Source organism: Bactrocera oleae, chromosome 2, assembly GCF_042242935.1.
Source record: "Bactrocera oleae isolate idBacOlea1 chromosome 2, idBacOlea1, whole genome shotgun sequence".
Taxonomy (NCBI): domain Eukaryota; kingdom Metazoa; phylum Arthropoda; class Insecta; order Diptera; family Tephritidae; genus Bactrocera; species Bactrocera oleae.
The window spans coordinates 70,315,413-70,335,889 of NC_091536.1; the positions used below are offsets into that span (position 1 = coordinate 70,315,413).

Here is a 20,477-nt window from a genome sequence, read left to right on the forward strand (position 1 = left end):
TATTAAATTTAATATATTTTATACGTATTCGAATACCAGTTATTTATTAGATACGCTAAAATTAGCCAAAATAAATACATCCACTAACAGCTTCATAGTATTAAACTATGTTTCAAGTGCATTTAAATATTTCACTATAAGGCAAGATCGAATTTTTTGTTTTTTAGACCAAATCAAGTTTTCTCGATTAGCGAGCGATTAGCTTCCAAAATCGAAACATTATCCTTTGAAGTTCAAAATTAGGCTTATTTAACAGAACATAAGTTCCTTATATACAGGACTCAGTCTCTCGAATACGTTGGTTTGGTCTAATAACCAGCCTAGTGATGTACAATGTTATCATAGAGAGTATCAGAATTGTAGCGCTTTGAATATATTTACATACATATAATATTATAACGCAGCATATACCGTTATTCCGCTCACCTGCAGATTTTATAAAATAAACGATCAGGATTGAGTAAGTAATTCAATAGAAGACGCCTGCAAACTGGTAGTTCTAATATATGGTTAACGGCCTTGAAGCAAGATAACTTTGCGTATGTTCAAATAATTCTGTTAAATATATACATATCTCAATATCTCTTATTAGCCAAAGAGTAAGATCTGCCGGAACAGAAGAAATGCAAAAACATTGGGTGGAGTTCTTATATAATAACTTTGATCTTGATGTATATAAAAAGAAGGAGTGTCCCCAAGTAAATAAAGATTTGTATAATAACTACCGCCTTATCTACAATCTTTCCAACTTGAAATTTTCGACGATAATTTCACCGATTATAAAGCGATGAATGCAATTAAACGGCAACTTTTCTGAAATTTCTCTATGCGGTACATGTTGTATTGTAGGTCCTTTTCAACAATATAGATTTAAGAGATAAGAGACATTGAATCGGTGTGAAGAGGTTCCTCTTCGATATTAAAGATTTAAAAGAGAAAATACCTCAAATCGGTATTAGACTTGTCCTAATTACCAGATCTAGACGAAAACTGGCAATTTAGATCCGAATCTTATTTCAACCATTTAATGTCTGAAAATATGTTGCCATTCAACTTGATAATTATACATATTCGGAATGGTAGTGTTCAATGCTCAAGGGTTGGAAATATTTTATTGTTTTCAATATTTGCAGTACTAGCTTCACAATCTCGCTAAGTAGCGGCATTCAAAGCATAGCCATTTCTGTATATTTACCCACATATTTAAGTACGCATTGTTATCACTCACACAACCGTTATCTCTAAACCGCTGCTCCACGACTTTTGATTGATAAAATTGGCTGTCAAATTGTCCCAAAAGCCTTCAACACAATGCTGATAAGTGAAACTCGTGTTTAGTTTAAACTACTTTGAATTGCAGTAGTCACAAATATTTATTATTCTTTCCGCTTTTCATACACAGACATACATATATGCTTTGCTTAGTGACAGAAATACCTCACACCCTCAGCCTTAATAAGAAATAATTTACGATGCTCAATGTTTGTCGGTACAAAAGCATAATAAATGCATTTAAATAAACTTCAATAGATAAATTAGTATTTGTAATGGCACATTAGAGAATATAAATTTAGACAAGAAATGTAGCCCCCGCTTTCATGGTCCGTTATGTGAAAAAAATACATAAATGCATGTCTTACTGTGTTTCTGTACAGAGTATTTTAGAAATTTATTTGTGTTATCAATACCAATTATGGCCATATATAATTGACTTGTTTAGCAAAAGTTTATAAAAAATTTAGAAAAAAAAGCTGAAAGTTAAAGTTTGAAATTCATTTCCGATTTTTTTTAATACACTAATATATTAGAACACAATAATGCAAAAAGAATACTATTATTTTTTTCATAATTCAATTCATACATAATTTCATCACTTATTTATTTAGTTGGTATAAGTATAAGAGATAAGCACTGCTACCCCTTCGTACAGCACATGCCTTCCGTCTGTTGGTGTTGTGAATGACTAAATATTTAATGTTGCATTAATTGGTGACCAACGGACTGCTTGTAGAATTGTTGGGGTTGTTGTAGGAGGTAATTTACAATTGCTTGTCGTACAAGAATTCGCCCAAAGCGCCTTGAGTGGACATCATCTTGGTGAGTGTGCTCAATTTGCCAGCCAAATCGCGTTGACCGGTCAGTTGTTCCTCCAAGAATTCACCAGTTAGCCAGTCGACCAAGTGGTACCAGTTGGGTGTCTTCTCGCAGACCTTGATCAAAGAACGAATACTCTTGGTGACCTTGGTTTCCAATTCAAGCGCTTGACGGAGAGCGTCAACACCGCTGTCTACCTTAACATCAACATCCTGGCAAACACAGAAAAATATAATAGAAATAAACATGCATTAGTGGCTAAATCTTTGGATACATTTTACAATTTTTGCTTTTCAAAATATATATTCAAAAATTGTTTATGTGTACTTACAATGAGTTGAATCAAATCGGTGACGCTGTCTGTCAACTGACCACGCATGGACAGATATTCAATGAGTTTCGAGCCATGCTGACGTTCCTCGCGTGCCGACTTGAAGAAGTGCTCAGCGAAACCGGGACGATTGACGACGTCGCGTGAGAAGTGTGCAGCCATGGCCAAATAGATGTTGGAGGCATTGATCTCCATTTGGATTTGCTTACGCATCTCCTCCAAACATTGTCCACTCTTGTCATTGAGACCCACCCACTCGACGGGAAGGCGTGGCTGCTCCAAACGGCCTGTTGAAAGATGAAAATTTGTTGGAAAATTTAGCGTGAGATGATAATTAGCAGAAGTGCTAAAGTTTTGCAAAGATTTTCGAACTGTTCAATGTCATAAATTTTCACTCAATTTTGTTGTTGCGTAGTAAAATTTCTATGTACATACATACATACATATATACAATCTAAGTACATTTCCATGGAACGTTTAAATCAGCATCTGCTTATCAATTGGCGACAAAACAAAATATTGCCCTGTAACGCCTTTCCTCTACTACCACCCTTCGATCCCCCAAAGCGCCGTTGATGATGCTTTCTGGTTTCGGCATTTCAAATGAATTTAGCGTGTAATTACAAAAAATTAAATTTTATACAAATATGCGCTTGCATTTATACATATCGGTATGCATATTTATGTATACATATATATAGCACGTTAGTCGGACGAATAAGTCAGGATTGTAAATAGGAAAGACATCATAAAGAAGTAACAACAACACGTAGCATATTGATTCACACGTTCCCACAGTAGCTTGCCGAACAACATAAGCTTTAGGCAAGCATAGTTGAGGGCAAGGGGATGTACAGCGTTTAGAGCCACTAGCCAGTAGTGCCGTGTGCAAAAATCTCTCGAGTAAAACTATGAGTACATAAATATTTTTGTTGCTGAGCACTCAGAGCGGAATTAAATTTAATTGAGTGAAGTCAATGTAGTACAAGTACTTTGATCTTGACAAGGCAATACTCTCAAACCTATATACGAACGTATATATAAATAACGTGCGAATGTAGAAGGTGGGGAAACGGTGAAATGCAATAATTTACAGTTGTTGAAGTTTAACATTTTATGCTAAATATGCATATAAAGGAAATGAAAGTAAAAATTAAGTGAAAATAAGAAATTAAATATTCAAACGGAAGTTGAGAGTAAGCTGCTTGCTTGCTAAAATTAATCCAAAGTACTCATGTATTTAGTAAACAAATTTCAATAAAAAAAATCCAAAGTAGTTACAATAGGTATTGTTAACTCAAGAAGCATTAGACCGATTTATTGGATATGTTGTGTTATTAAATGGTCAGAATGTTAAAATAGCGGAAAGATTCACCTTAACTGTAAATCTAGAGAGATATGGAAAAACATAGAAAATACTCGAATTCAAAAATATATGTAACTAGAACTAAAGAAGCAATATGCCATAAATTGTCAGATCGTTTAGTCTAAACAACTTACACTACTTTAGTTAAAGGTTACAAATTTTCAGCGGTATTCTTTAAAACTGAGATTTTAATAATTTATTAATTTTTATTTATATTAAGATTAAGATAATTAATTACTTTAAGATTTCTAGTAGAAACAAAATGAAATAAAGTAAAATGCAAAATTCTAAATCTAAAACCCACCAATGCATAAACTAATTTAACAATTAAAAATTTTAGAATTTTCACATTAGAGTCTTCAATTATGGGTGAAATTACACACTAGCTTAATAATAAAAATCCAAAAGTAATTAAAGCGGTTCTTAAAATGAATATATTTGCACTTACATACGTATGTATAGTACTTAACTATGAATGTATAGAAATCAGACAAGATTTTAACCATTTCTAGTGGTTAGTCACGGCCAAATACGTATGCGTATAAAACTACTATATAAAGCTAACCGGTTTAGCCATATAAGATATAAAAACATACATACATATGGGCTTGCAAACAAACGAATTTATATGTATGCATGTATATATCCGAGTCTAAAATCTTATCGTTAATACAATTTAACAATTAAACAAAAACAGCTGTTACCTATTGAACAAAGCTCGGTTGCTGAATGGAGGAAATTTAGATTTTCGGCAAAAATAAAAAAACGTCGAGTTCATTAAAAAAGTACAATAATGTGGAATAATACAATGAGTCAATATGGGCCGGCAAAAAACATATTTCACCGCTTTTTCTCATAAAACACTTGGCAAAACGCCGAAAATCGAAAAGTTTACAATTGTCATTGTTTGTAAACAAATTCAGTTGCCTTTCGTCAACACGGTAGTCTTAAATAAATTTCTACGTATTACCAAAACAAAGAGGTTCTCACGATTTATTTTTAGTTTTTGTGCGATAAAGCCAAAAAAACCCACCCTTGTTTAGAATGACATGACTTTTGCTCGCTGAAATGTACTCGTTTAAATTCTCAGCAAATTTTTGTTGAGCGGAAATTCACACACTCTCTTGCTACTGTAACACTACTACACTCTGAGCGGATATGACTCGAAAATGCGCAGCAACACGAAATCTTCATGCTTCTTTTCATGTTTATGCATTTTATTTAAAACAAAATCACTTTGCACTTTCACAATTCATATTAAATATTTTAAAACTTTTTGTTAGTCCTGAGATCAATACTTACATGTCATCTGTGCGTTGACCGCTACGGCCAGCAACAAAACTGCGGCTAATAATTTCATCATTTTGTCTTCCTTGGTAATTTAGAGTTGTTTGGGGCGAAATTCAGGATTTCTTGCACTCTTCTCGTTGCTTTTATGGCGTGTTTCTTCGCTAACTGCACAAAAGAAAATGAATAAATTTAATTAACACACGGTAGTTAAATATCTTTCAAAAGTTTATGATTTTTCAATATGTATGTATGTATTTGCCGTAAATTTTACACTAGCTTGGTTATGTGCACAAATTTGGAAAACAAATAATCGATTTACTATCACTATGTGAATGATAAAAGGTGGGAGTGTAGGAAACACGAACTTTTTTTTTTGTTTTCGATTGAATTTGGATTTTGACAATTTATTCAAACGACTGCTCGATCTGATCTGATTCGCAACCGCCTCTGTGCCTTTATACACACTGGTATAGAAGGCAATCGTTGGCCTTTGATGAGTTAATGCGTTAGTAAATCGCCTGATAATAGAGTTCTAGACACAATGGTCGTACACTTTAGTAATCACAAATTGATTGAATTATGAATATTTGACTTGAAAGGAAAATCTTTATGCAGCGCTATCGTAAAACTCTCTTTGTTGTTACTGAATGCGAATACGTACTGACTGCTGGCGAGACGAGCCTAACACTTTTAAATGCCCACACTAATCTCTCAGCACTAGCAATAGCGAGTACGTACAAACGTTGTGTCTTTCGGCACTCACTTGTATTTTTCTTTATCGTTAATATGTCTGCCAATATGTCGGACTCGTATGATTCTTTTGTTTCTACGTTGAGGTTGGTTCTTTTAGTAATATTGTTTTTATCAAATTGGACTCTTTTTATATGCCATACACACGACTCCAATGCACGCCTATATATGAGTATGGGTACTTGTTGTATAGGTATGCACAATTCGTCAGATATGATTTGTTTTTCTGTAAAATCATGCTCATGGGAGATGTGAGTAGTCTATAGACGTTATATGGAGAGCATTCAAATTGTGTAATCCAATATGGCGTCCGTAATGGTGGCTGCCGATGACCTGAGTCAGCTGGTTTTTGTTTTCCTTTGTTGTTTTTGGTTGCACATGGTTTTTGCAATGGCATATCAAAACAAAGGTCGTGTAGAGTTGCCATGTGCATATGCACATACACATAGGTATGTAAATGATTCAGAGGAAGAGTAGACTTGTCTTTAATAACACGTTTGTTGCTATGAGCACAAAACTATTATCTTTCGAAAAGTTTTAATCTGCATAAACTCTTTTCCAATCTTACATATCACTTTGACTGACAATAGATCAATTCATTAAGAACAAGTGACATTGTCTTAATGAAACATTAAATATGCAGGCGACTTTGAGATTATGTATGTAATACTTGTACATATTTTTAAAAGGACTTATTACAGTTTAATCAGATCCTATGTTACTTACATATGTAAATACAGTTTACATTTTAAATTGTAGTAAGAGATTTTTTGTGGACCTTATATAATATTTATTCAGTTCTTGTTGGAAAAACTCTCATAGGAATCGGAATGAATGCTATTAATTTCGAAAATATGGGGGATATACATCTGGCTGTGCCTCAAACATTATTAAAAAAAACTGTTGATTATTTAAACGACTGACCCTGTAATTTCTTACCATCGCAGTGCAGTTCTATTATTTGCTCTTTAATGGGCACACAGCCTAAGAAGGCAAATTTTGGAAAGTACTAATAAACAAAATATAATAATATAGTCATTCCTTGAAAATTTTAAGCGTATATTGGTTGGTTGAGAAGGGAGGCGCATGAGTGCCAGACAACAGGCGGCAGTCATAGGCCATCATTAGGCTCATTGGGCGTATATTAATACATATTAGTAAAAATGTTTGTAGAAACAATTATATATATTTTAAGTTACACGTGATCTTCGACGGCGCTTAAACAAAGGTACTGTTTCAGTAATTCCGGCTTTTTTCGTTGAAGAAGCCTAAAAATAATTCTCAACTGGAAGATGTTATCCGTTCCGTAAGAAAAAAGTAAAATTTAACCAAAATTTTTGTTGATTTTGATCTGGAAAAATTAGATTTTTGATCATATCAAAAAACTGTTAGTTCATTTTATGGATAAAGTTCACAGAACATGCAAAAAAGGAAGATAGTGTTCGAATCCTTTGTCTCCGAGTAATGTAGTTTTGAGAAAAACGCGTTTAAAGATAAACCGATGAAGCTGATTGAACTGAGCGCCTACACTTTGGAAGTCTGTAATTTAATTAACTTAATATATTTAAGAAATCAATTAGAAATTTTGGTATGCTGTTTTTTATCCTATCGAAATATGAAAAAAATAATTTGTTTTTAATTCCAAACAAGGTGTGCTCCTTAAGCTTGAAATAATATTGCTCAGAAATTAGATATAGTTCGGTGGGAGGCAATATGAGTAATAAAAATCTATAGATTAAACTTATAATACAATCTTAGTACGATTGTTTGAATTCTGGTAAACTAAACTGCTTAGTACCATATTTCTTAATGTAGAAAGTACTTTTAAGATGACGTGTACAATTTTATGATTTTGCACACAGAAATTGAGTCGTGCTATATGCAGAAACAAGTTCTAGTAACAAGGGTTATTTTTTTGCAGACTAGCCTACACTAAATGCATTAAGTTGTCGAAGATAAAGCAATCAAATATAGCACGGCCGATATGAACAAGTCAAAGACTTGATGACTAACGACAACCCTAAAATCTCTCGAAATCTCTGTACACAACGTTTTATATATGTGTGTGTATTCACGAGGAAAACAGCTCTACTAAGAGCACACTAAAGTGGCCGCCATATTGCTGCAACGTGTTATCTACTCAGTAGAGAGTCACAGCGACGAGTGCAAAAACAACGAACGAGCTATATGACCACATATATGCGTATATATGTGTGAGTGTGTGCAAAGGCAGTATCGATCGAATAGAAACGGCAAGACACAGGCATTATAAGCGACAGTTGGAAAATTTCATTTCATTGAAACACATCTGTGCTTAAAAATATAAAAACAAAGAGAGCGTGTTATTAAAATAAGTAAAAAACGAAATACTGCTCTAAATCTTAATTGAGACATTTGATATAATCAATAAGCCCTTTGTGAAATATTAGGTAAGTAGTAGGGAGTTTATCAGAAGTTAGTTGAGGCTGAGGTGAAACCCCCTTTAAATTTGCCATACACTTTAAAAGAAGCATTATTTCGAATATAAAACTCAAACACGTCGGTTGTTGCTCCAGAGAAACAAACGAATTGAATTTTCGTGTGTCAAGCGAAAAGGTAGAAAACAAAGCAAAATACCGAATAAAATACTTGAAACGCAATAAGTGGATGCAAACAAAACTATATGTTTTTCTTATAATGTCACATTTTACAAAAAAAAAATAATAATAATAATTTATAACAACAATTAATTGGTATACATTTTTACGTTTCTTTGCAGAGTGAAATACTCAGAAAATAAAAGCCAAAATTATGAATTTTACTGCGCTTACTCTGTTTGCGGGCATTATCGCCCTGGCCAGCGCTGACAACTACGCCTGTCACTCCAATGTGACTTACGGCTGCAGTAACAGTGTCTCAAGTAAGTAAAGCACAAACAACAACAACAACAAGAAAACAACAAATGCATATTTCGTGCTCACACACGAGAAAGCGCTCGGTAAAATATCATTACTAAATCACTTCCGTATTGTTTTCTTCCTCCTCCTTTCTTTACACTTATAGGCCCAGTGATGTGCCATTCCCGTTTTGGTGGCATTGAAAATGTCGAATCTGGCATTCAATCCTACATCAACTTGAATCTGCACAAGTCCTACCAATATCTATTGTTGTCATCCTTCTACAACTCATACCAAAAGAATCGTCCCGGTTTCAACAAGCTCTACCGTTCGCTGTCGGACCGCTCTTTCGATGATGCTATTGATTTGATTAAACATGTGACACGTCGCGGCGGCCAGGTTGACTTCCGTGCCATCAGTCAGCATCCCAACTCTATTGCTCAAAGTAAATTGAAATTGGAGGAGGATGAATTACACTCATTGGGCATTGCTTTGGACATTGAGAAGACTTTGACCGCCGATGCTGGCCACGTACACTATCAGTCGACACATGGACGCCCACATGACCCACAGACCGCTCACTACATTGAGGAGAAATTCTTGCACAAGCAGGCTGATTCAGTACGCCAGGTTTCAGGCTTCGTCAACGATTTGTCGAAGATCATGAACCAACCCGATCCCTCATTGGGCATCTACTTATTCGATCAGTACTTGGAGAAGCAATAAATGATGTTGCTGAAGTGAAGATTGTGCGCTGACTTACATGATAGTTCAGCTAACGCTGATAATAACCATCTAATATAAACTACGTGCAAGAATCTATACGTATTTCTTTTATTACATTACAAACGAAAACAAAACGATGTAACAAAATTTGATTGAAAATATATAAATTCCAACTTTGCGCATTTAAACCTTCAGCTTTATGACTGTTAATTAGACATCATCCAAACAAGTTCTGCTTATGGCACAAAAGCGCATCCATGAAATTTTATGTATTATTACAAATAAGTGCTATTAAATTTTGAATTGTTCATTTCTATTATTATTATTTACTCTACATGAAATTGTAACTCTTTTCTAGTGCTTTACTTTACAAAATATAAATGTTAAATTAACGAAATAGTAAAAAAAATTCAAAAATCGGCTCTCATATTTATTTGTTTGCATTGAATTGTGACATTTGGTGCTAGAATTTGTACAAAAACTAAATAAATAAATGTGCGAGTGATAAGCAAAAATCTCAAATTCTTTTACACTCATTTACTCATTATGTGCAGTGGTACAACTCTCTGCTCTCTCCAGAAATTGGTTTATTTGAGAGGAGTATCGAGCGTTGTTTTGTCTCCATAATAAATTGATAAACAAAAACAACTTCTTAGTAAACACATTGCCAACAAACAGCTGATAGCATGATAACCAAACTTTCTCATTTCACTTTAAATACTTGTATATTCGTTAAAAAGTTATGGAGTAGAGTTGAGTAAAATAGGAAATACGTCTGAGAGGAAGATTTTTGCTTTCCTAATAATGACGACACTAAACAGTCAAAAGATAACTCATGATAAAAACCATAATCCGGTCAGCAATCACAACTTTTACCAAGTTCAATTTCAAAACTCCCATCGATACAACAGAGAGTGCCAGTTTACATTTAATTTTTGTTTCAGACTCTATTTAAATAAACGGTTAAGAGTGTTTAAACCACATCAGACTTTCGCATAGTCCACATACTAATATATACATAAACATATGGAGGTATTAACCATATCAATCTTATCAATCAGTTTCCGCGTCTGCGAATGTATTATGGTGAACATATTGGTTATTTCATAGAAGCATCATAATTCAAAATCTGAAACCGTTGCAATCCTTAACAGGTTTCGAAAATCATAACGGCAGCTCTTGTTGCGGAATCATATATATTTACTTTAATATAATATCTATTTACTTACGGTAAGATATATACGTATGCTCAGCGTCGTCGCACATTGGTTTTTGATGACCACAGGCGCATTTCAAGGCGTAGATCTTATCCAGCATAAAACGGACAGCAGTTGCAACCATGACCACTTCGTATCAGTAATTGATGCTGTTTAAGCTCAATCCGAAGAAGTTTACTGACCGTTGACGAAACATGACTCACTGGCACATATCAGACACCATGGATCTTACCGGCTAACTTGTTCTGTAGGAGGCGAAGACTGTACTATCGACTAGTAAGATAATGACCACTATTTTTTCTTATACATAAGTGTGAACTGAATCGACTACTTTAAAATGCCAAAACTGTAAGAGACAACTACTGTGATGAATTTTTGGGTCGATGGGGCACCGATTTGTAGAAAAAAACGGTCTTATCTCCTGTTATTCTCAAAATTTGACCAGTCGCGACTTCTTTTAGTTTTCAAACTGGAAAAAGTCACTCGCTACGGACTAGTTTGCCGACCTCCTGCAATTTTTTTAGATGGGCTAAGAACTAGGAGAATGAGACTATGCTGACAAATAAATCACAAGTTTTCCAAAACCCTTAGGAATCATTTATTTAATAGTTCTAAGAGTACTAGTGGATTTTCGAAGTAAATTATTGTCAAAGGCAGAGGAAAAAAAAGACAATAGTGAAACGTGGTATAAATTCAAATATGTAAGTATGTAGATATGTAAATGTTGTAACAAGCGCACACACATAAACCCAATGTCACATATTGCTAGAAAGGAGCGACCGCATTGCATACACAACCTTAACACCGTAGTCACCAGCTGTTGCATCACAATTTTATAGTTTTATTGTATCCGGAATAGAAATTTTAATTGGCGCACATTATTAAAATGCATAAATTAAAATGAAATTGCTGCAGAAACAAATGACTTTCAATGGCTTTTCGAATACGACGAGCATATTACTTACCAAAAACTAATATGCAATTAGAAACAGAGATGTGAGCGTGTATGCAGAAGCGTTCTAATCTGAAAATCACTTTGTATAAAGGGTTAGTTTATAGTGAACAATGAGATATACTTATATATGTATATATACATGTTACTGATAGATATTTTAACATATGGTACGCTGGAATATACACATGAAAGTTGCTTGAATTTCTCCATTGCCATAATTCCGAATATATTGTAATTTTAGCTAAACAGCAATTATTTTGGTGTAATAACCGCCCCAAATAGTAGACGAATATTCATACAATCATAACGGTACAACACAGGTAAGTAATAGGGTAAGAGCAGTTTGAATATAATGACTATTGCAGTGATACACATGCGACCGTTAAATGAACCCCGCCGGAAAAATGGGTACTCGTACTTGAGAATATGAAGTGTGAGTAGGAAAGCTGTGTCAAACGATTTGAAGTGAGTACGAAGTAGACTACCCACATCAGGAAATACGAGTTTTGGAAAGAAAATTCTAGCTGGTCAGGTCATATATACGCTCTGAATACCCATAAGAATATCTGAATGTAATAATATTTCGGCAAAAATTATAGAATTACTTTTTGTGAACCAAAATATACATTTCTAAGCTAATATAAATGACGAGCACCTAGTTGTAGGCTTTCTTTTATCTCTCATTGAGAGCCATCAATTTGTATCGTTTTAGAGGGTTTTTTTTTACTATAAAAAGGACCTTGGTAGTTCCTGAAAGGTTTCGTAACAGTCATATTTACTACAGGGAAAATCAAAGAAATAAAATGATTAAGCCCAGAACCGCCATAGTCGTATTAATGAACACTTGATGCGAACTAGAAATAACCAGGGTCCATTCATAACATTAATGAGCCGAAACTATTAAGACGAGAGCTCCAGAAAAATAATTGCAATCAAATTTTACTAAGAATGTACCTACATATGTAAGTATGCATGTATAGTACATAGCATATGCATGCGCTTAAGTATGATTCCCAAAGTCTGTGAGCCATAAGACATGTTTAAATCAGGGCAATTAATATTAAATGGATTATAGTAATTTAATGAGTGACCAGTGCAATCTGTGATGGTCCACTCAGAATGCCCTAGCAATTAAACGATGTGAATTGTGCGGCCAGCGGGAACCTGGAATTCTTGCCAATTTGTGCTACATTAAAAAGCACAATTTTATTGCAACTGTATACGCATATGATGAACCAAACTCCTGGCATTATGGGCAGATTGGCATATGCGTCTTCTAAGTCCATCATTTATACTCGCTGCTCGTAATTACAGTAACGCACGCAGTTAATGCACGGATTTGTGTTGACGCTACGAGAAATTAATGGCAAGTGGTTTGAGGTTATTTCTTTGGTCTCCCACGTGAATTTCACGTGTCTGTTGCACATTTGCTGGCCCATGTAGGCTAGTTGAATAGCAGGGCACATGTTGGCCCTATTAAAGCGTAAAATATTATTTACTATCAGTTTGTATGTTTATGTGCGAGATAATCTTCATTTGGTCTTTACGCTTCGGGCTTCCTGTGATAGGCTTTATGTAGTATATATACAGATATTATATATGTTTGTATGTATGGGCACATGTGCCCGCAATTGTGGCACATTTCTATAATGACCGTTACTAATTGATATATGAATCTTATTTGTAGTTAATTTTTATGTGAAAATTTCCCAACTTTATTGCCCCTGTTTAAGGTTTACTCTATACTTTTTGTACTTATCTTTGGTCCATTACTTGTATAACGTTAAAAATGAGATAGAAGTAAACTTAGAACTATAAATATATTATCTTGAGAATTTTGTAGATTATTGTGTTTTAATAATTCATTACTCGATTAAAACTAAGATTTTTTACCTATTTTATCTTTTTAGTTTGATAACATTTTTCAATAGTCAAAAAAAATTTTAATTTTATTCCGATTTCGTACCACATATCCATTATAATTTACGTTATATCGTTACAAAGTATTAGCCCATTTACTGATTGAAGCATATGACTGCCAATAGTTCTACGAAGTTTTAATGAGATCGCTTCAATAGTTTGCGAAATATGTTCATGAAAACTGTGAAGAGCGCCGCTCATCTTTGAAAAGTTCAAATCCTGCATATATCCTTTCTCTTCTTAACCTCAAATTCAAAGTTTTAACTCAATGGGGTACAGAGTTAAAGCACTCTTCATATGTATATTTAAATAACACTGTTTTGGGTGAGTGAAAAAGGTTTAAGTCGTAGGAGTTGGTGCCCGAAAAGTCCAACGCTATAGGTATGTTTCGGTCTCTTCAACTAAAAAGCTAACACTGAAGTTCGTCGTATCAACTTATATTGGGTGCTTGGGGTCAAGCAATGTATTTTTTTTTCAAAGTCTTAAAGTTAAGAGTTCGGTTAACAAAAATATCACATTCTCTGAGCAACATGCTGTCAGAGTATGTAAAGTATAAAAAACTTAAAATAAGGCTCCATTTTAATTTTCGGTAATGGCAATTTAATTGAAATAAAATAGTTTAAAGTTTACCAAAATTTAAAAATATTAAGTTGTTGGTTCCGGTTCAAGTCTCATAATTTCTAAAAATATCGATATCTCTCTCGACGAAAGTAATTATGTATGTATATGTATATTATTTGGCGTCTAGTTTTATCAAGGCGTAATTAGTATGATCTTTCTGCACACTTATAGAGTATAAACATTGCATTATTCTAGTATAAATATATACTACATTTGTATATTTGTACTCTTCTACTTGTTGTTGTAAGAGTATTCTTCTGGCAAGTTGACTTTGTTTACTGCACACTGCTCGCAAACTTGCGGAGATTAGCAATTTCATGCGTCACAGTGTTTTCATTTGCCTTTGTTGTTGTGATTGAAGTGCAAAAAGTAACGCCATAAGTAAATGAACTAAATAACTTGTTTCTATTAATTATTTATGTAATTATTGAAATAAATGGCGTAGCTTTTGGGTTTTGACTTAAATTTAGACAATTCTTAATTACTATGCATGTTAATTTAGTTATATTGTATAAGTGTGTGACATCCGAAGAAAACGTGCGGGACCCTATAAATTGTATATGTAAACTATTATCGTGAGCAGCTGAGTCGAATAATTATATATATATTATTATTATATATAGTTGAACTAGACACTAAGTTTTGGAGATATCGATCTGAAATTTTGCCTTCGTCCGTTATTTTCCAAAAGAGTAATGCAAATTCAGAAGACATTGCTTAGATGGGACTGCTATGGCATATAGCTGCCATACAAGCTGAACGGTCAGAACCAAATTTGACATGGAACTGCTATTTTGTACTTGTGAAGAGTATCGAAGCTTCGGTGTAACCGAAGTTAACATTTTTTTGTTTTTCTATTAAAATTTCATATATAAAAGAGATCTCTATTAGTCAGCGTTTTGGACTTCACCGGCTCTTTACGCGATTTTTTTCTCATTTTTTTAAGAAAAGGTTGAAATATTTTCATATATAATATAACATATGTATATTATTTTATATATTATGTATATATCATTTCACTCGTGAATCAAATTTATGGCTTTTAATTTTTCTATACGTATTCTAGGGTAAGTAACTGCATACGAGTATGTTTTTGAATCATATGTATATATATTGTATGTAAGTATGAATGTATATTGATAACAATTTCATATTTCATTATTTCATGTAATTTCGTATGAAACGTGTTTATGAACTATAAATTCTTTTTAATATTGCATTTGTCATCCCTCTCTACTTCTGCCTCCGTAACGCTCACAAGGCGAAAAGTAATAGGTATATGAAAATATAGACATACCTCCATATGTATGTGTATAATTATTATAGTTATACAAAAATATATTTGTGAATAAACATACAGACTCATAAATATGGATTTTATCAGCGCTATGACAACATAATATTTATAGGTATATAGTAAGTATATGTGAATATTAATAAGGGGATTTCAAATGACATATAATGGACAAACCAAATGATATCGTTCTTTTCTTCATTTACTAAGAACTACACTGCCACGGTCAAGGCAGCCATTTGTAATTTGAAGAAAGAGTTGACGTGGCCATGTTAGCTGTCTATATTTCTAGAAAAATATGAGAGAAGATATGGTTTTCTAGAACAAAAGAGTCATTTGCTGATGATTTTTCGGAGAATAAATTACTTATTTTATTAACTATGCAGCAAAGAAAAACTAATGTGGATAATTCTAGAAGTATGATAAGAATGATGTTTTTAAGGTAAGTAAGTAAGTGGGGAAGTGTTTTATTTACAGGAATTACTTAGAAGCGGTCTTATGAAATTTTAACATATAATATGTGCATATATATATACGTATAATACGTAAATAAATATTATTTGATTTATTCGCTAAATTAGTTAAAATGCTAAAAAATAGATATTTCATTGTGAGAGGAAACAAATAAAAAAATATTTTTTGAATCAAAAAATTATAAATTGGATAAATAAAAAGTGCCTATACCCTTATTTATATTTTAACAATCAACCATTTTATGTGACTCATAAATCAATTACTCGAATTGCAACATATGAATTTTACAATTTATTTTGAGATTTCAATATATTTTTTCATAATGTAATGTATTCATATCGGCTTTCGCAAAGCAATAATTGCCTTTATTTGTGAAAATCAATGCTTTCATTTTTGGAATTAAATTCGAACTGTAGGAATTAGTGGATTTAACTTCATCAAACAATCAGAAACAATCAATGATCAAACATTTTGGCAAAAATTGAAAAGCAAATTGCAGTGACATGCAAATCATACAGGAATGCACATACATATATATATTTAGATAAATGCACTGCCAAAATAGAGTAACATCAATTCGAAAGATACTAATCTACACGCATTTAAAGCGCACCCGGACTATATATATATGTGTGTATGGCTGTACATTTGCTTTGATGGGTGAACATACCTTGTTGGAAAACTCATAGTATGGAATTCTTGTGAAATGGAACAAAAAATTTTTTTTGTTTCTATATCTTTATTTATTGAATCTGTTTGTTCAAAGCCTTACAATAAGTAAAAAAACCATAAGTCTATTTAAAATAAGGCATGCTTATGTGGGACGTTGCTCTTTAGAAGACTGGCCTAGCAAACTCGCCTGAGGTATACCAGCCTTTATCGGACATTCATCTGATATGAAATTATCTACTTTAACAGAAAATTTCATATATTTTAAGACTCCAATGTTTTATACAATTCGAAATGGAACTATTTTTTAGGTAAATGCCTTGATGAACAATACTCTCTGCACTCGAATGCCTTTCTAATTTCGTTACCTTACTATTTACTTGCTCTACAGTGCCATGTTTTGCACGAAACGCGAATTGATGCGTTGGAATTGTATTATTTTCATTGAGAAAGGATTTGATAGTAACACTTTTTCAAATGTTTTGGAAAGGTTGTTGGAAAGGAGGCTTATTGGTCTGAAAATTTAATAAAAAAGTAGGGAGAGCATTACTACAGCAATATTTTGTAGCTTCATTAGCATTTTTGGAGCAATCGTGTTCTGATGACTTTTTTGAATTCATCTCTTTTATAGCATTTTTAATTTCAAAAGTTGAAGTCTTAATAGACAAGAGCAACTTGGTAGCAGAAATTATCTGCTCACCGAAGTGTTCTCTCAATAAATCCATTGATTGATGCGATGTGTGGGAAGTGACGCCGTCTTGTTGAAACCAAATGTCGCCGAGATCACGAGCTTCAATTTCAGGTATCAAATAGTCGGTTAGCATGCCGCGATAACGGTCGACATTGACGGTTACGTTCTCACCGGCATCACTTTTAAAGAAATATGAACCCCAGATTTCACCGGCCCACAAACCACATCAAACCGTTGTTTTTTTGCTGAATGAAATGGCAGCTCTTGAATCTCTTCAGTTGGTTCTTCGTCCCAAATACGGCACTTTTTCTTGTTTACATACCCATTGAGACATAAATGGGTCTCATCGCTAAACAAAATTTGACTCGAAAACGTCGGATCTTCTTGGAATTTTTCAAGAGCCCATAGAGCGAAGTGATGTTGCAACTACAGTTCTTGCATAAGCTGTATTTTGTACGCTTTCAATCTAAGATCTTGAGTTAAATGCGCCAAGTGGTTCCATACGTCAGTTCGGGTTGCTGCGAACGGCGCCGAATCGTGTACGCTTTCAGCTACGGCCGCTATATTTTCTTCACTGCGAGCTGGACCTGGTCTATTCGGTCGAATATTATCCAATAATGAATGCTGGGTCTGAAGATGAGTGATGGTGTTGCGAATACTACGCTCAGTAAGCTCTAATGTTGACCATAAGTTGAGCGAAGCGCGAAACACTTCTTTTCAAAAATGCCAAACCATACTGAACAAAAATAACATGACAGCTTGACACGAATCACGCGTGATCTATCAAAAAAAAATTATTGAAAAAAATACCTCTCTTTAGATCACCCGTTATTAAACATATTTATAACTGTGACGTGTATATAACGCTTTTTACTATATAAAAAGCTGGGCGTGAACTATGCTCTGCTAATTAGAATAGCGAAGGAACATTTACATTAGTTTAGATTCTACTTTCTACTGCGTTGAAAAGTTTCATTTTTAGTAGTAATTTTTGGAAGAACCAACTGTAACCAGTCTCACTTTCAGTCTCTCAGAGATGAATAAAAAGGTCTCTTTTAAAAAGAACTGAAACTTCTCAAAACATTTTGCAGCAAGGAAAGTTTTACACTGGATTTAGTTAATAAGCTTTATTTATTGCAGATTGAGATAGCTAATGGATTGAACTGCAACACCATTTACTAGTCAAAGGGTAAACTGTCTTTAGCAATAGAAGGTTCCGTAACTGGTTTGTATATACTCCTAACTGCTCCCTTTGTCCTGCTTATAAAAAATTCGTTATGTTTTAACCTAAACAGAAGCAGTTTTGAAGCATAAAAATATACCTATTTCCAAAAAATTTAATTTGATATTTGTTTACATACTATGTAAATTTTCTAACAGGGTCGCTATGTATATACAAATATATATGTATGTAAGCCCACAATACCACTCCGACGGAATTTTTTTTTTAATTCAACAACTGTTCGCATATTGAAAAACAACGCTTAGGCGGATTACATTATACTACAGAATCAATAAAAAACATTTGCATTTGCGAAATTCTCAATAAGATTAAGCGATTATGGTGAAAATTGCAATGAGCATTCGATTCGCTAATGGAAAGATGTAATCACGACAAGATTTTGACTTTTCAGCTACTCCAATCATTGATCGGTAGGATGAAATCACGCCATTTGGCCGTGTGTTTTAAGGAGTTCCACAAGAATGGCAAAGACGATGTATCAGCGCTTTATTTGTAAATGAAGCCAAGATTATCAATTGGACTTAAAATCGAAACATGGAAAAATTCGAACTGTTGTGGAGGTAAGATAGAAAGAATGGTCTACAAATGCAACGCTGCCTGAAGGGAGTCAGTAGCGAAGGCTGTGTGTAGAAAAGGCAATCTAATCACGGGGTATGGGTGCTTAAGTAAGTATATATTTTGTTTTACGCAAAAATTCGCAACAAAGGGGTTGTTTTCGTAAATTTGCAATTTAATCCTCTTTTCAAGGTCAGCGGATAAAACCAGTTTTGCCCGCAAATGCTGATTGTTTTTATCCTGCACAGGCATTGAGGAAACAAGGGCTTATATATTAATGCTGAGCTGGATTTAAAAACATTGAACTCGAAATTGCAATTGAATTCAAAATAGGGAATAGGCCGCACATGCTGAAGTATTTATGGGGTTACTACTGTCCAGCTTTCATTATATACAAAAGCTAAATTTAAGAATTAGTAAAGTTAAACTGTAAATTTCCCAATATGTATACCTTTTATTAGTAGAAGTGGCCCATATAATGTTCTTTTATATAATATCATATGATATATTTTCTTGCAGCGGACTCCTTCAACGCTTCAAATTTATTTTCAACATGTAAGAAAGCACTAAGTTCGGTTGTAACCCAACATTTAATACTCTAGCAACTTGGAAGGATCAGAGCCGATTAAGTACTTTCAAGTGTTGGCAATATTATAAAAATGTAGCGAAAGGGTTCAGCTTCATTGTTCGACGAAATCGTGAATGGATAATAATCAAATTTGGTAACTTGTTAACTTTATTTTGAAGGTCATAGACTCACTTAGTTTTATTACTATATTTTACATCCCGTCAGTGAAAATTATACTAAAATCATCCTCAAATGACATATACCTATGTGATATAAACTCAAGAGAAAAAGCTAAATTTAATGTATTGAGTTGATGTGAAAATCATAAACTAAAGGATCGGAACTCATTATATTAGGGATTGGTGGCTTAGACCAAGACCAATTTATTTATATTGAGCACCAAGCTATTAATATAATTTTATAACTTTAAAGAAAATGTGTGCAATAAATTTCATTAAAATATCACACATTTTGACCAACGTAAACGGTTTTAAGTTAGGTGGAAAGTCGAAAATCATAATATAGGATATATTGGGGCAGAGAAATTGAAAGGAAGATTTCATTAATTTTTGCTATTGCTCAGGTATACTTAAGAACTTATTTTGAAGCAATTTTATAAATACATATATAGGGTGTTTTTTAGAGGTATAAAATTTTAAATTGCAATGAAACAACAATGGATTTTTTGATTGACATGAATTTTATTTATCCGAAAGATAATCTTGTGGCATTACATTTTATATATGATTTCTGGCATATGACCGCAACGGCTGGCTCGGATGTAGTCCAATCTGGACATCCAATTTTCGATGACTTTTTCCAACATTTGTTCATCGT

At 33.5% G+C, this 20,477-nt stretch overlaps 2 protein-coding genes across 6 annotated transcripts; one reads left to right on the forward strand and one right to left on the reverse strand.

The window, feature by feature from the left end:
- Window positions 1-1,333: 1,333 nt before the first annotated feature.
- Fer1HCH (Ferritin 1 heavy chain homologue) lies at window positions 1,334-5,999 on the reverse strand. 4 transcript variants are annotated; one of them, XM_036368233.2, is made up of 4 exons: window positions 5,845-5,999; window positions 5,094-5,246; window positions 2,426-2,712; window positions 1,334-2,306 (listed from the first exon to the last, which is right to left on the reverse strand). In XM_036368233.2, exons 2-4 carry the CDS (start codon window positions 5,152-5,154, stop codon window positions 2,040-2,042), a joined length of 615 nt encoding a protein of 204 aa, XP_036224126.1. In that variant the 5' UTR covers window positions 5,155-5,246; window positions 5,845-5,999; the 3' UTR covers window positions 1,334-2,039. The 4 variants fall into 4 exon arrangements, with proteins under 4 accessions (XP_036224126.1, XP_036224127.1, XP_036224125.1 ...); XM_036368234.2 differs by having other exon boundaries at window positions 5,743-5,928; XM_036368232.2 differs by lacking the exon at window positions 5,845-5,999 and adding an exon at window positions 5,633-5,780.
- Window positions 6,000-8,091: 2,092 nt separating this feature from the next.
- On the forward strand, window positions 8,092-9,955 carry Fer2LCH (Ferritin 2 light chain homologue). 2 transcript variants are annotated; one of them, XM_036368229.2, is made up of 3 exons: window positions 8,092-8,260; window positions 8,590-8,730; window positions 8,874-9,955. In XM_036368229.2, exons 2-3 carry the CDS (start codon window positions 8,622-8,624, stop codon window positions 9,431-9,433), a joined length of 669 nt encoding a protein of 222 aa, XP_036224122.1. In that variant the 5' UTR covers window positions 8,092-8,260; window positions 8,590-8,621; the 3' UTR covers window positions 9,434-9,955. The 2 variants fall into 2 exon arrangements, with proteins under 2 accessions (XP_036224122.1, XP_036224123.1); XM_036368230.2 differs by lacking the exon at window positions 8,092-8,260 and adding an exon at window positions 8,274-8,426.
- Window positions 9,956-20,477: the final 10,522 nt, after the last annotated feature.